The sequence below is a fragment of the Malurus melanocephalus genome, unplaced genomic scaffold (assembly GCF_030028575.1).
Source record: "Malurus melanocephalus ecotype Western Australia unplaced genomic scaffold, MMel_1.1 scaffold_270, whole genome shotgun sequence".
Classification (NCBI taxonomy): Eukaryota; Metazoa; Chordata; class Aves; order Passeriformes; family Maluridae; genus Malurus; species Malurus melanocephalus.
In genome coordinates, this window is record NW_026623502.1 from 511,075 (window position 1) to 528,132 (window position 17,058).

General features: G+C 39.2%; 1 protein-coding gene across 4 annotated transcripts in view; it reads left to right on the forward strand.

Moving 5' to 3' along the window:
- Positions 1–8,992, forward strand: part of TRMT9B (tRNA methyltransferase 9B (putative)) — a 111,870-nt gene extending 102,878 nt beyond the window's left edge. For all 4 annotated transcript variants that reach the window (XM_057376123.1, XM_057376122.1, XM_057376124.1 and 1 more), the window contains 2 exons: positions 1,625–1,798; positions 4,600–8,992. In XM_057376123.1, coding sequence (XP_057232106.1) covers positions 1,625–1,798; positions 4,600–5,636 — 1,211 coding nt within the window. In that variant the 3' untranslated portion in view covers positions 5,637–8,992. The remainder of the gene's footprint in view (positions 1–1,624; positions 1,799–4,599) is intronic.
- The last annotated feature ends 8,066 nt before the right edge of the window (positions 8,993–17,058 follow it).

Here is a 17,058-nt window from a genome sequence, read left to right on the forward strand (position 1 = left end):
AAAACACATGAAAATAGCTTGGCCAGTGTTAGCKTCATGGAGGAATTCACCCTCCTGATGACTCCTTTAAAAGAGAATCTCTGGCAGATGTACATTTTTAGAATACTGGGATTATTGACACTATTTAACTTCATTCCAGAGAGGACCATATACTTCCAGAAACTCACAGTGCTTAAAAAGCATTTCACCAAAAGGCATGTATTAAGCTACTGAATCTTCTAAATTAATGTGTGGTTGAATAAATGTGTTCCTCTACAAACACAATAATAAGTAACATTTTATACAAATTTTTAAAAATTACATTTTCTATCTAACAGGCAGAGTTTCATGTTTTATTGCAWATGTTCTTTGAACTGTGTTAGCAATATAAGTATTTTCCATTTCTCTCAAGTGTTACTTCAAAGAATAGTGCTTCCTTTTAGTTTAGAAATATGTTTTTTCTTCACTGAAGTGTTTTTGTGGTCTGCAGTAGTTCCTGTGCTGTCTCTCTAGATAATGATGCACATTAACATCACCGACAGCAGTAGTGCTGCAAGAAGCAGTGATGTTTTTAAAGATAACTCCAGGCCTTTAAATTGAATTACCAATACTGAGATGATTCTCTTTGCCAAGATGCTGCCCCGCTGCTTGGCTGTCAACTTTCAGAAATTATTGCTCGCTAGTGACCCAGAACTGCAGTGAATGTTTCATATTATAATTTTGAAAAGTGCCTGTTATGCATAAGGCATTGAGGGATCCTCTGAAAGATTTCAATTTACACAGCACAGTCCTTGAGAAGACAAGTTTTTTAGGTGAAAGACATTCTGGAAAGGTTCATTGCATTTACGTGGGTTATAATGCATTGGCACAAAGACAAAAAAAGGATGCCTGCAACATGGAAAGAACTTCCATGATTTATGTTTATTTTCGAGTTTGTATTGAAAGTAAAAATTTTCCTCTCTGACTTGTGTCAGTGGCATTTATGGTTTAGGATTTCTGGGAGAGAAATGGGATGCACTGGAGYGGTACTGCATGGGTTTGGCAAAAATTGGGGAGGGATGGGGAAAGAAATCTATTGCAGATCACGGAAAAGACAAAACACACTGGCTTCAGGAAATCCCCTGAACAGAAAGTAGTTGGAAGCTGGAGGGGTGTTGGGGAAAAGGACCATAATGCTTATCCTTTTCTTACCCTCTCCTGGATGCCCATTTATGCTCATTGTTGGAAATGGGATACCAGGCTATATAAAGACAGTATGACGCATGGTTGGTTTTTCTTCCTCTGAGATGTACAATAATGGCCATGGAGGACCCCATTTTCCTCTTCCCACCTGTACTTGTCCTTATTCCCTTCAGAAATACAGATAACCTGCTGTTATACAGGGCTGTTGTAATGAGTATTTTTGTTGGTGATGTTGCTACTGTTACAATCCTAATAGTGTGAACATGTAATTTCAACAGTCCAAATGAACCCTGCAGCAGTTAGGCAAGTAGGCACAAGCCCTYATTTTGTTTTCCAGGAAAATTTAGGATTAGGAAAGCCCTCATGTTATCTTCACTGCTTTGGGAGGGATAGCAAATGTTTGGAATATACAAAAGAAAATGTTTGGAATATGCGACATCTGACCTAGTGTCCTTTTCTTTAGGTTGTGGAACTGGAAAGTATCTCAGTGTCAACWGTCAAGTGTATAATCTGGGCTGTGATTACTGTGAAGCACTGGTAGAGATTGCAAGGAAGAAAGGTGATGAAGTTCTGGTGTGTGACAACCTTAACCTTCCCTTTAGGGATCAGTGCTTCAATGCAGTCATTTCAGTTGGAGGTAAGACAGCAGACCTGCATTCTGGCCCCAGCAAATGAGGATTTCTGAGTATTCTTTTCTTCCCATGTGGCTTCATTTCAGTCAATTGTTTTGAAACACTTCCATAGAATCACGGGAGTTGCAACTAAAATGAATATAGTCAACATAAAAAAACAAAACTCCATTACTCTAAAGGCKCTGTTGACCAAGGAAATATGTGTATCATTTGTTTGTTTGTATGGGGTAGAGAAAAGATTCCCTTCCAGCACACATTTTAAACAAGTGAAAACGAGTATAAACGTGACTTCTCAAAGTTTAAACAGTTTAGGTGGTCAACACAAACTCTTGGTTTCTCCATAGGCTGTTTTGATCAGCAAATGCATTGAAATTAAAGCTTATCAGCAGAACTTGAAACTCATATTATGTGTTAAGAATTCAGATTTCTCTTAGTCATGAAATAAGAGCTCAGAGTCATACAAGTGCTTGTCATCTATAATGAGCAAAGCATCTGAGCATCTTAACTCTTCTGACCTCTCTTTTTGGAACTATTRCACATAATTTGAGAAGAGTAAATTGGAAAGTGATTTGCAATAGTTAGAAAATAGTTAGAGTACCCAGTTACAGTCTGCATTTTTAGATGTACTCTTGCTTGCTCTTCTTTCAGGATTTTTTAATGCATCAGCAAAAATATAAAGCATGATAATTAATTTTGATAGCAATCAACAAACTACTCAAAATATGATAGAAATGTATTTTAAAAGTACATTTTTCATGTAAACACGTGGAAAGAAAGGTTGACTAATACACGAGCAGTAATCATACTACTTTTTTTTTCATGTTGGCTAGTTAACCAGTGAACCCTACCCACATTTTAGGTCTTGTAGCATAATTGCARAGCTATCAGATCAGCTGACTTTGAAGGATAGCATACCTGTCTAGTGTTTATATAAATTATAAGCMTGACAAGTTTAAAAGTTCACACGCTATTTTAGCACATTTAACAATAACAGATTTTAATCCCTCTTGAATAGACATGGTATGCCTGTGTCCATCCAATTCTAAATAAAGTGGTTATCATCCCATTACAGAGGAAAACAAGTATTTATGTATGTAGTCAAGTGCTCTTCTTGGCTTTGCTGGTATAATCATGTTTATAGGATTGATTTTTCTGCAGAATCACCAGAGTGATTCTAATGAGGAGAARTATTTAATCCATTAAAGAGTTTGCAGATTCTGTTGGTTGATTGTCATTTCTTTCTGGTAGAGTAAGCTTGCATGCTTATGCTGTCTCTGTCAGATTTGCTAAAATTTGCAGGAGGTTCTGTGGTGATATATGGCCTAACTCCAGTATAGGAGAAAATATCAGTTCCTTCTCCCTATCCTGTGCATAAAAAAATTGATTTTTAAAAWTTTTTTTTCAAAGTCCAGGGAAAGATTCRCTGGAGTCARGAGCACCTGGAAACAMACACTGARCACATAGACAGGAAACTTTTCTCAGATTTGGCTATTTTGTGTTCTTAGCAGCTTGTGACGACCTAGTTAATATCAACTGCCAAGAATGCTTTTCTTGCCTTGTGATAATGAAGCTACATTTCCACCCCCCCCCCCCTTTGTAATTTAATTATTGTGTTGAATAAAGACAGGGCTAGCTAGACACACTTTTCATAACTGCAGTGTTAAAATAACACTCTTTCTACAACTAACATTGGCTATGGTCAAGCAGCATACATAATCTGATTTTTCTGAATGGAGAGATCTTCAGCTAAGAACATACACTATTATCTGCTGTTCCGTGGTAGATTGAATGTTTTTCATGTAGAAATGGCTGGCTCCAWGTCCACTTGAAACAAATTATGGAGTCAGTCTTCTTTACATCACTGATTGAATCAGATCTAGTACTGATGACATACAGACCAACATGACCAATGTGTCCACACTCAGTACAATTTAATGCTTCTGAGAGTTTAGACAGAAAATAGTTGTCTGAGCTGTTCTCTGACTGCTAAAATTGGCTCATTYGTACTCCAGGTGAACAGGAAGGTAGAAATAATGTGGAAATCTTGAAATGTAGCTTCATTTCACATTGGAGTGAAATTTGAAAATGTGGCAATTGTCCTGAAAAGAAAATCCAAATATAGTGATCAAAAGTTTTATTTTGAATTTGACCTTTTATTTTTTAATAGCATAACATAACGTTAAAAAAGTCATGCTCAGACATGCAATATATATATTATTTTTTACAAAAATTAGATTTAATTTTACAAAATAAAAGCAATGGTGAATATTTGCCTTAATTTTCTCACTAGCTCTTTTGAAAGTGTGCTAATACAAAAGTTCTAAGTGTCTTTTTATTGATACTACATTTTGCTGTATTTGTTATATGGTGAAAATATTTTCTGTTTTCAGTAAGGTAAGTCTGAAGATTGTGCCAAAAAATTAACTCAGCTTATTACTACCTAACTCACCTAAAGGCCAGGCATTTAAGTGAAAGTTTKTCATGTTATAATGTGTTATGTATTATGCAGAGAAACAGAAACCTCCAGTTTATATGCCTGACTTTTCCTGAATCCGTGGTTTGGGATGGGATTMGTTTCCTTCTTTCAGATTTTCCTATTTTTATCCATTGAACATAATCATAGAAGAGACCATTCTGAGGTGAACTTACATTGTGGTACTTATAAATTCAGCACTGTTGCTGACTTGCAGCAAAACGATATTTGGGATGAGACTGAAATGATTGMACATGTAGAACAGGCTGGAGATGAAAATGGTCTGTCCTTACTAATATTGAGTACAAAATACCTTTCTTTTTTTTTTCGCAGTGATACATCATTTCTCAACTAAGCAAAGAAGAATCAAAGCAATACAGGAAATGGCAAGGGTATTGATACCTGGAGGTCAGATAATGATTTATGTTTGGGCTATGGAGCAAAAGAATCGTCGCTTTGAGAAACAAGAYGTGTTTGTTCCATGGAACAAGGCCTTGTGCTCACGCCATTTTTCAGAATCAAATCAGTCTGGAGATAAGGGTGAGTTTGTGCCTGCTGCAAAAGGCCAAGACATGCACCCTGCACAGCTTGTGATCTCTGAGTGCAGCTACCAAACCAATCTGCAGCCAGAAACTGATTCCAAACAGTCCCTCAATGTGGGCCATTGCTTACCCAGAGCCTGCTGCATGAAAATTTCTGAAGAAGAAAACAGATTTTACAGTGCTCTAGGAAGATCTTTCCGCTCATGGTTTTTCTCTAGATCMCTTGATGAATCAGCCCTGAGAAAGCAAAATGACAAAATGAAGCAYCTGAAACACAACGGAGTGTGGGCAAACAGTACCGTACCCATTGAGCATTCGCGACACTGCAGTTTGGATTTGGGTCACCATGGGACACTGTTAAATGAACAAAGTTTAGATGATGATGATGTGTTCGTGGAAAGCCTGTCTCTCAAAAAACCAGAGTGGTCTCCTGCCACAGATGCACTGAAGGATTTAAGTTTAAATGGAGGACCCCAAAGTGTGGCTCAGAGCAGGGGCGACAAAGCTTCATTTCTGAATGGCCCAGTGGAAGACAGGGACTGCATCTGTGGCTGTAGTAAAGATGGTGCTGGTAAGTCTGATGCCAGCAAGATTTTCAAAAGAACTTCAACAACTGACTCCACTGACTCGGCTTTGGATTCAGCAGTGTCTGTTGGGGACCAAACTGATGCCATGTTGGATACAAAAGCCTTCATGCGTTACTACCATGTTTTTCGGGAAGGGGAGCTGTGTTCTTTGGTAGCAGAGAATGTGCCTGAGCTTCAGATACTTTCTTCCTGCTATGACCATGGAAACTGGTGCATTATTGCAGAGAGAAGAAGAACATAGCAGTGAAGAGAACAAAGCAGAATCCGGTGACTGATGATTTTAAGCTGTTCATTGTGTTACTGTGATTGTGCAGTGTGACATGGAATTTAAATCTTGTAGTTGTGTGCCATTCATCTTTGAGTTACTTTCTCTCAACTATTTAACTAGCTAATGCAATGCCTGTATATAGGAATGTAAGCAGTAGGCAATATTTATGTTTTGTTAAACTTTTACGAAGTTAATACTGTAGAATTTTATATTGCTTTTAGGAAATAATTGTGTTTTAAAAKGTACTTTTCTATTGAGAAATAAAACCTTTTTTATAAGACAAGGATCAGGGCATATTTTATGAGAAATAACCTCTCAGCAGAAAGTCTTGTCYTTATTCTTCAGATGCTAAAAGTGTGTCACATTGCTCCGTGTTCTTGAAGTCCTATAAATGAGACACAGGCACTATGTCTACAATTGACTGTACTTGACTGTCCCCTGGTAGAGTGCATGCTGCAGAACTGCAAGCATGGTCCCAGTGCTACTTAGTRGGGAGTAGAGTTGTTAATAGGCAAAAACTATGTACCAAACAAGCTCAGCATATTCTGTCATTCAGTGTTTGAATTTGGGAGCAAATGACAGCGCAGATTTTTGACATTTTTTACTTTTGTTTTAAAAATAATTTAATTATTTTCTCAGGTGTGGGTGAAGTTCTATRTGTTACCTCTCACAAATACTTTAATTTCCTTTGCTGTAGTTTCTCATTGGTTATGAGTATATAAAAGTCGGAGGGATCTGCACAGAGTTACTCCATTCCTAGGCTTAATTCATAGTCASTGTGTGCAGGGCACATCTTCAGCTGGTGTGATTTTGTGACCTTTAAAGGAGCTGCTCAGATTCACACCCCTTCCTCCCCCCCCAAAAAAAAAAAAAAAAAAAAAAAAAAAGAAAAAGAGTCCTGAAACCCTTTTTGTTGCAGCAGTTTTAGAGATCTACATAATTGTCTGCCCTGTTATTGAGCTAGTAGCTTTTGGGTTTGTTCAGTGGAAGAGAGGCCCTGATGGGGCTGAGTATTTTTTGAAGTGGCTTCCCAGCTGTTAATTGCCACATGGTAATGTATTATAGATTTATTTACTGGAACAATGTCCAYGAGCAATCATTTTTGTCTTCCTCATAGCTTGGGATCCTTGTACTTGATCCTTCCTGGGTCTGTACCACTTRCACTCCTCATGGGCCTTTGAAAAGTGTGGCCAAAGAACCATACGTTTTCTGAAATGTTATTCCCCTCTAAATGTTACTTTCAGTGCAGCCTGGGGCAGTGGATTTCAGTTGCTGTGTGTGAGCCATACTTCAGAAAATGGGCARTATTCCCTACCTGGCTGGGTGCAGCTGCTCCTGGCTGAAGGGGCTGCACCTGCTGCATCCTCAGGCTCCAGATTTAGACAATTAGTGCCAAAGTACCCATATTGCAGAGCCAGCATGGATTGCACTGAGCTCCACACCGTATTTACAATGTGCTTGTGTCAGACAGGGGAGGCCTGCCTCTTCTGTTGGGAATTTCTGGACGAGCTTGTGAATTGTAGAAGACAGCTGCTTCCAGATAAAGTATGCCAGTGGATAKTCAGCACTCCYGGATTCTGGGCTGYATTTAAGAAAAAGGTAGATTATTARCATYCTATATCTAATTCTGAAACTTCTTCCCCAAATGCCAGCATGCAGAAACTTAGATACAATAATATTTAGTAAGTATTATATATCTTAACTGACAGATGGGTTTATTTAATTGGGAGAAAGAACACCACAATTTTGTTATCTGCACTTCTGCAGTCTGACTGTGGCTTGTTCGGTGTGTAGTTAAGGAGACTGATGAAATTTGGGGTATGCTGAGAAAGGTAAGTTTCCATTCTCTTTAGGCTTACTATCCTTGCAAGAGACTGAGTCTGTGCCAGACTCTAGTGAAAAATTCTCTATCTGCTGTTAGAATAAAAGCTGTCACCTCAAAGCTACTAAAGCACTTTAAATCACTTTTGTGTTTGTAGACTTCCCATGCATTGTTTGGTTTGAGGTTCTTGCCTGTGGATGCTTTTCACAAATACTTATTTCTGTATTTAATTTTCTCTTCGTTTCAGTTGATGCTAAGTTTGTATTGTACTCTTATAAATTCCTGGGAGAAGGAGAGGGGAGGTTTGGTGAGTGGCTTTTTGTTTTTCCTTCCCAAAATACTGTTTTCCTCTGAGGAAGTACCATTGCCATGTAACATAATCTTTATGGACTGGGGTCAGTCAGCTGAGGTCATGACTGTGAGGTCTGCACAGCAAACCTCTGTTCTTGTGGGCAGTCTCCCATCTATTTCTGGAGGCTGCCTAGATCTGTAACAGCTTTATCATGTTGTAAGCCATATTACCTCACTCAGAGCATGATGAAGGTCTCTCCTGACTGGTTTCTCTTTTGAGGCAGCCTGGCCTAAGCAAAAGGTRATTTCCAGCAGAATCCATGTGATCAAAGACTTTAATGGCTTACAGGCAAAGTTCATGTGCTCAGAGTGGTGGATATACCTTTGAAAAATATAACAAATGAATTAATAAGTAAATAAAACCCAATTGTCCTCTGAATGTTTAAACTTTCAGCAATATCCTGACTGAGATCTGACTGCTAGAAAATAAAAGGCAGATGTGCTTTTACATTGCTTATCTGATGAGTGGGCAATAATCTCATCTCTATWTTGCTGATAACAAACCTGCTTCTGACTTTAGTGAGCTATGATGGCCTCTAAGCTCTTATGTGGCACTTAGTGGCACRTGGAGAAGTTTTGATGACATGAGAAAAATGTCCTTTGTAATTTTTACAAAATTAATTGAGGTGGAATTTCCTGTGCATTAGTTTCTGTCCATTRCCTCTTGTCCTAATGCTTGRCACCACAACTGCAATAAAAAWTACRTTGAACAGACTTGTTTTTGCRGGACTAATACAGTTGTAATATTTGGTAAATATTTTTATTAGAAGTGAACWAGTGTTTTTAGTAGAAGTCAACAAGTGTCATTTTTTTTTGTACTAACAGTGGCAAATTTATTTTCTTTGAAGCTCATTGTATAGGTATTTTAAAATCACAGTTGAAAAACGAAAGCTAAAACATTCTAGCAGACTTTTTTCTTATTTTTATAAGAAAAATTGGTACTTGTTTTTATACAGATTGCTTATGAGCCTAGCTCAAAATGCTGAGTGAAGAGTTGTGTATGTTCCACCAACAACATATTGATGTGAACTGGGTAGGTTCTGAATAGAAATAATAGTTCTGATTCTGCATCCTCTCTGCTGCATCATTTCTCCATCAGATTGCATTCCTGTCACTGTTGGGCTGTATTAGTATTCCAGGAAAAGTAAGTAATATAAGTATTCCAGGAAAATGAAGTGTGTCAGTGTTAGATATAYACAAGTGCTTCTCTCTTTTGCGAGTTCAGCATTTCTTACTCTTACAGCATATGAATTCTGGCAGCTAGCCATGAATTTAATCTTCCAATCTGCTGGTGAAAACCATGCTTAGGTACTGCTCTGTAATCAATTCTGTGTCCATAATTGGAAACTATTCTTTAGTATTCAACAGAAAATAAGTCACAATTGGTTAAAATATAATTTCCTACAACATTTGTGTGTCTTCAGATTAGCTAATAAATATATTAGCCACTGGAAAATCTGTCTCTTGGAAAGTTCTTAATGAATGTTGAATTTGAAAAGACTGTTAGTGCTGTTTTCTCAGTAAGTTAGAGACCATGGACACAATGCAGAACAGGAAAGCAGTGATTTGCTGTGGAGCCRGGGAATCTGTGCCTTTTGAGCCATATAAGCTATATCTGAATCTTCCTAGAGCCTGGGGTGCTTGAGRACAGCACATGCCTCTGTTGCTGTTGTGGCAATTCAGTACCTGCACCTGCTGCTTCTCCCAGTGCTCAACAGAGACAAGTTGTCTTAAAAAGTATACAAATTGTCCTATTTTTTAAAAAAAAGTAACCAACCAACCAGCCCTGCACCAAGACCACCACCACAAAAACCTTAGTAGGGGTGCTTCAGCAATTACGATCATATCTAAGCAGAAATGAAAATGGAAGAAATGAAAAAAAAAAAAAAAGAAAAAGTTATTATCTGTGGCACTCCTCACTTTGAAAAGATTTCTGGACATAAATTCTCCATCCCCTTTAGCCTTATTGAGAAGGTGCCATGCTCTGCTTTGATGAGGGGTTTATGGATGGGACAGTGGCTACAGGAACAGTGAGATGGTATTAGGTTGCCCTCTTCAGTTGTGACAAAGTAGGTTGACTTCTGCAGAATTTTAGCAGTTTGTTGTTGCTTTTTGTACAGCATCTCACATTCTCTTCTGAATGAAGAAAGTATTTCTTGTCATTTTGAAACTGTCCCAAATAAAACAGACAAAACATATAGCTGGACATAGCACCTCTTACACATGTGATAACAAAGAAGTCTGTGTGCACAGATTGAAAGCTGATGCTCCTCTTGCAAAGGATAAAAATAAGTAATTTGTAAGAGCCGTTCTGGTGAGGCAGCATCATGTTCTCTTGAGTTTCTCTTCTGCACCTTTGCACAAGAGACTGTTACATGTCAGAATTAATGAGAATAAWTTGACCCTTCCCATCTCTGCTTCCTTTCCCCGGAACAGACAGGATAGTCAGGTTTAATTCTGAACAACGTGTTTCTTGTGAAAGGGGGAATTGGCCATTTGGGCAGAACAAATGCTGCAATGCAGAGAGAGCAGAGATGCTCCAGACAAGGTTAAACCTCTCGAAAAGGGGGGAAGCAGAATATTTTGTGGCTCACTGGCCAAAGATGCATTCCAGTGTCCAAGAGAATGCAAGAGACAAGACGGTGATAMAATTAATAGAGAGCAACTTGCACACAGCATTTCCATGCTGGTTTAAATTCATGTTTTATTCTGTGGTGTAGCCTGATGAAGGTCACTGCCKGTACTGAGCAGCAACTATCAACATCAATAAGCATCAAGAATGCTCACTGCTTCTTGGGATCTGACCCTTCCACTTTGCAAAGGCTGGCTTTCCTGACATTGACCACCGGACCATTAAAAATGTTGGTCTAACTCYTGAGTAACAGTTTTAAACAATGAACAGATATAGTTATATCTCTCTATATATAAAATTAATTTTGTCATGCAACCTTTTTTTTTTCTCCTGCATGTATTAAAAGCTTCAGTTTCATTACAATATAATGGTAAGTAGTGCTTGGTGCACAGTTTCAGAAAGGTAAACAAACAATTTGACAGTGAGGAAGGACTGAACCATCAGTACAACTGAGCTGCCAGCCAGGGCATGTTTGGATGGAGGTGGTAGGGAAGAAGGGAAGGTGCTAAGAGAATGACATTAAAGAGAGTAACAGAAAGTTGCTCAGGCTGGTTGATCTGACCTGATTCCAGGAAAAATTACTTCAAAATTTGATTTAGARTATTCAATTGAGTTTCCTGGTTGTTGTATTTGTTGTTCTCAGAAATGCCTGTTTACCCTGGGGTTTTCCTTTTTGTGGTTCAGAGGAGAAACAAAGATCCCTGGGAGGTTTAGTTTATGTTGAAATATGAAGTAGAGCAGTCAGTTTAATAATGGAAMAAATATTTGGCCACAGTTTCACGGGAGTGTTTCCACAGTCCCCTGAAGAGTGAGCTACTGGCACACCCAACTCTTTTCCTCTCTCCTGCCCCTACCTGAGATTCACAAGGAAATAAATATAAAAGTAAAAAGAAAAATCTGTGCATGGAGGGCAGAGTGGAACTGTGACRTGTTCTCACCTGCTCCTTGAGCTGGGTATTCAAAGCACCAAACCTTGGCATGATTATTTTTATTTGCCATGAAAAATACCTAAGGCTCATCTGGAGAGATCAAATTATGAAGTAAAAGGAAACTTTTAAAACTTACCTGAGCTAAACCTGTGTTTCAATGATTTGCTCTATGTTAATTACAGCCATTGATTTTGCCASTGTTTGGGCCAACCTCCTAAATGGGATTTTTGCCCCAGAGAGTGCATGCCTGCTCTATGCTACYCAGTGTGGCCTCAGGTGCAGCTTTGCCTTTCAGTTCTCACAAAGACCTTACAGGGRATGTGATGCAGTGCTGTGCAAGCAGCCTTTCAACTAAGAACTGAATCTGTAATTGACATATCTATGAAATATTATACAAAAAATTATACAAACCATTAACATCTCTGAGCAGGTTAACCACATGAGCCCCTTCAGTCTGTGCTGGATTGTGTCTCTGTGGTAACGTTTTTGATTCTGGCTTACTGAGGGTAAAGAAGCCTCAAGGAGAACTAACTGGAGAGAGAGTATAAAAAATCCATGCTCGAGTGGATAAATACAAAAACTAGATTTAATACAGCAACTGCATAAACAGTTTCAACATTCTTACATTGAACTTTGAAATAAACAAAAAGTCATGTTCAGTGATAGCCATTTGGTGGTAATAAATATGGAGAATTCAGGAATGGTGTCRTGAAAATGGATCACTGGCAATGAAACTGAAGTAAAGAAAAATTATAGTTTCGTGTACTTGGGTCAAAAGGGTTGTTCCCTATATGTAACAGGCTGTAAGATGCTTATGTGAAATCTGGAATGGAAGTAGGATGAATAAAAGGGAGAGATGAGTGCACATTCCCAAAATTCTACACTTAACTGATTGGACATCACTGGGGAAGTGTCACTCTGGTGTGACACTTATAGTCGCATTCCGAGGAGGGCTTTGAAGGACAGTGATGTTCATACCCTATTGTGGTCCATATCTGAGCTGCATCTTTGTCAGGGGGCATTTGTCAGGGTGGCTTCTCAGAGGTGTCAGTTCACTGAAGACCATGTTGGTCACATTGAGGTGACAGTATGAAAATCATCACTGCAGCCTCTAACAGATACAGACTCATCTCTTTGTTTAATACAAGGGGAGTAACATAATCGAGGAAATACCAGTGCATGATCTGGGGCTACTTTTCAGCTGGTTTGATCYCTGCAGTTTGTTTGTGCTGAAGAAGGATTGTTCCTGGAATGTCTGGTTCTGTGCTCAGAATAATGTGAAATGACATTTTTCTGCCAAGGCCAAGATCATTGCTATGGATGTCATACTGGTATCTTGCATTGGTGTGCCTGCTTCCCCTCAGAATGAGTGCAAATGTTTGAACAAATAAGTCAGAAGGATTCAGAAATGGGAGGAGGAGAAAGACAATAGGTAGGAATATTCATAACAGTGACGGCGAACACCACAGTTAGGAAAGAAATGTTAAATGAAAAAGTAAAAAAAAATATTAAGGGAAAGGAAAAAAAAAATATGAACATGAAATACAAGGCAGTGTTTGCCTCATGTAAACCAGCCAAGAGTCTATTCAAAGGATGAAAGGAAGTTTCCCAACATATTTTTAATTGAGAACTAAAAGCTCAACAAATAATGCAGTTTCACTGAAGTCTAGACTGAAGACCCTACACTGCTTGAGAGGATTAAGTGGATAATCAAAAACATTTTGTGGTTTCTGCTGTTCCCAGAGACCAAAAGTAGGGWCAGAGGAAAATGAGAGATGGCAAATGAGCCAAACTGAAAAAAAAACCCCTCAGAAATTTGCAGAAAAAGATGACTTTCCCATATCCAGCTGAAAGAGTATGAGAGTTATGAAAGAGAATACAAACACAGGATGTACAGCTATGAGCTAAAGTCCTTCTTTTTCTTTGTAGGAATATAAATAGAAGATTTTAATGCTCATTTCAGTAATTATTTAGTTTTTAATATTTCACTCAGTAAAGCTCTTTGAAGTTTTAATAATTATATTTGACAAATTGGAATGAGAACATGAAGACTAACTGATTTTATSATGCAATGTGATTATTTTCATAGACAAATTTAAAAGTAAGACCTGATCACTGTATGGTTGGAGTGCAGAAGCTTTCGTGGGATCATTAGTCTGGGATTATGTAGGAAAATTAGCTTTGGGTAACATGCCTTAATCAGACTCAGCTTATAAATAACTTCTCAGGACCTAGATGTATATTAAGGTCACATCAGATCAAGTTGTGTAATCATTATCAAAACTGTGGGACTTAAGTGTGAATGGCACTGCTAGTAGTACCAAATTTTGTTCTCMCCTACTTATTATATAACTTCTCATTAAAAAAGCCCAAACGTCAGATTATTTTTCAGGACCCACTTGCCACTCATTTGAGGAGCAAGGCAGAAGAATATGRAATAGGGATCTGACAGGTTAGGTAACTGGAAAAGTACAGAGAGAAGCACTGGGAGAAAAGACTGTCCTCAGAAATGAATGCAAAAGCCTCCTGTTACCAGGGACTATGTTTAGAGATTGTTGCCTGCAAGAAACCCTCCTCTGTTTAATTCTCAGCAGCTGGACCTTGTGAGGTGATTTCTCAGCAAGGCAGGCAAAGCCCAGCATTGCACCAATCGCATCTTGGTCACAGCACGTTCGGGTGGTGGCACCTTCCTCGCTCTGTGGGAGCTCTGCAGTCAGCTCAGCTGAGTTTGGCATTTGTCTTGCATTGCARAATCCCTTCACAGATGCTGAACATTAGGCAACCACTGAGACAAGAGTCTAAACATCCACAAATCCTAATGAGAAAGCAAAGTTGTCTTCATGTTTTTGTCGTTAGTCAGATTAAGGATACCATATGAGGAACTTCTCTAACACCATTAGAAATCAAAATTTTTGAAAAAATATACATTTAATTTTCTAATATTTACACATAAATCATTAATAGGGGAATCAGTAATCCTGTTTTGGTAGAAACAACAACTCCAGAAGGCTGTTAGTTTGRGAATAGTTTTTGTTTATTTATTAGGACTTTATGGGCTTCCAGAGCTGTGTGTTATTGATCTTCTCAATGTTAGAAAGGAGTGAACTTGCCTGGTTTAATACCTGGTTKGATACCAGGCTCATTCTCTAACCAAAGAATGTGTATATATTTAAAATAAATTCCTGTTGATTGTCCTATCAGTGGTTCTGCTGAATATTTGAATACACTGATGAAATAGAGATAAAATATGGGTGATCCGATAATATAATTTTCTACAGCAATGGTAATAGGTACAAAGTTGGTTTAAATACTGCCTAAAGTGTTTCACTCAACTAARTAAGATGCAGTAAAGCTTCAATTTTCCACTAGGTGTCAGTCAATCTCTTTATTTGGCTAAGAAGGCTCTGTAGAAGAAATTTGAGAGGAAAACACTGAGGCCAAGCTGCTATAAAATAGTTACATTTTTTTTTTTCTGAATACCATCCAGAGGTATTTTGGAAGAATGAGACCAAATGTATGACTTTTTTTATTTTAATTGCACCTCTATATTTCTTTTCGTTTGCTTTACATTTTCCATTTTACAGCAGTTAAGATAACTCCCCCTAACTCCAACCCTGACACTGCTCCAGGGAAATGGGGGAGAAGGAAGGATGAGAAGGAACAGGCTGGCCTTGACTATGGAGACTCTGCTTGGTTATTTCATGTTGGTCCTGAGCCAGCAGCAGCAGGATATGAACTTTTCAAGGGGAGGAAGCCTAGGGAAATAGCACCATTCCCAGGGCAAGGCATGGGGAAAGGCCCTGGGGAAAGGTCTTGAGGGTGCAGAAACTTCTGTGCAGGAAAAGAGAAGACAGACCCAGGRAGAGGGTGTGCCAGTATGGATTTGAAAAGGGAAACCACACATAACYCTTGCTAATGGTAGTCTTGGCCCCACATTGGCAATTGATAGGTTAATAATGGGAATTGAAGGTTACTGACTGTGTCTTTTGCCAGGCCTGGCCAGACTGGAGCTGCTGTGGGAACTCAAAGAACTCAAAGAACACACAGGAAAGGAAAGGTCAGCAAAGGGAAGATGMAGAACAAGACATTTGCAGACTGGACAAAGTGAGCCAGGCATTTCCAGTTAAAGCACAAGGAGAAAGAAGGTGAGCATCTGCAATCTGGTTTCATCAAAACCAGAGTCCATCTCTTGTGTGCACCTGTGTCCCAGATACAGCAYTCAGTGCAGGGCTTCACACACACACCTGCTCTGGACAGGCTGCACTCCTATGGCTTCTTCAGCTGTCTGCTGTGTCTGGGGTATTTGTGTACATCAGGACTGTTAGTCCCTGAGGCTCTGTAAAACCTTTACTCTGAGAGTTGCAAGGGCCCTTCTCTACCCCAGGTAGAGACTGGCAGGATACTTATGGGAACCTATGGGAACAGTGATGGGGCCACAATACAAATCTGTTAAAAGAGAGCAGCAGTTTTCTGATATCAGTTCAGTTTGTATCCCATGTCCACTAGGGAAAGGGTTAAAGACTAATTGTGCTCATTTAAGAGGAAGTCCTCACTGGAGGGATTGGTAAGCAATGCCCACAGGGAGTGGGACTGGCTCCACAGTCTGCCSAGAGAGCTGGTTGGTTTGTTTTCAGTTTTGCTTTGGGTCTGTGGCTGCTGGGCAGTGTGATCTGGGAATGCAGAAACCCAAAAGGAACCACCACCAGAAWGGAATTTTATTGTCCAGCCTGTATTTTCTACACTGACACCAGAGTGTCTTGTTATCTATATGGTGTTYTGCAAGTTACTGCTCTCTTGGGCTGGTCCGTCTCACTTTGCTGCTGTGCAGTTATCCCATTCACCCATTAGGCCATTACAGTCATGGGAATGTTACTGAAATAACCTGGTAGAGGAGGAATTATAATGTATTTTAACAGTTACTCCCCAAAACCTAAAAACTAGTTTATTTTGTTACTATTTCACTCTTTTTTGTGGCTTACGTATTGGTTATGGTACAACAGAGAGAGAACTGAATCTTTTTGTGGGTGTGTTTGTGCAGTTTTACAAGACACACAGAATGAGCAGACTCARTGGCAGCTGCACAAATCCTTCTGGCTTCCTGGCTTGCTCTTCCTCCCTCTGAAATACCCAGAGCTGTGTCTTACTTTACATAACAAAAGGTGGAGCGAATCCACTGTGGGGAGAAGAAAACCAACACCCGTCCGTGCCCCTCCTGACAGTGTTGGAGCTGGCAGAGCAGTCAGGAGCAGCACAGCCTGGGAGCCCAGGAGACACTTGGGTCACCCTCTSGAAGAAGCAGCAGCAAGGATTCGCAGGATGTACTGGGAGCCCTCTGTCCAATGTCTCTGTGCTGTCCTTCAGCCACCCTCTTCCGCCATCCTCATTCAGCTCAGCTTCCCTGCTTGGAAGATGAAAATGAAATCAGCTCGTATCTTCACAATGTGCCTTCGAGCTGCAGCACCAGCAGCCTCAGAGTGTAACTTGAGGGATTTGAAAAAGAATGTTGAAATTGTCTCATTGACTATGGCARTGTAGTAATGGGTAAGTTTTCCCCATTGGATCAGACATGGAAAGACTTTTTCTAGAAATGCGAGATTTGGAAGGTGTATATCAGAGGTTGCCAAGAAAGAAACATATTCAGGTATGTTAATTCTTATTAAC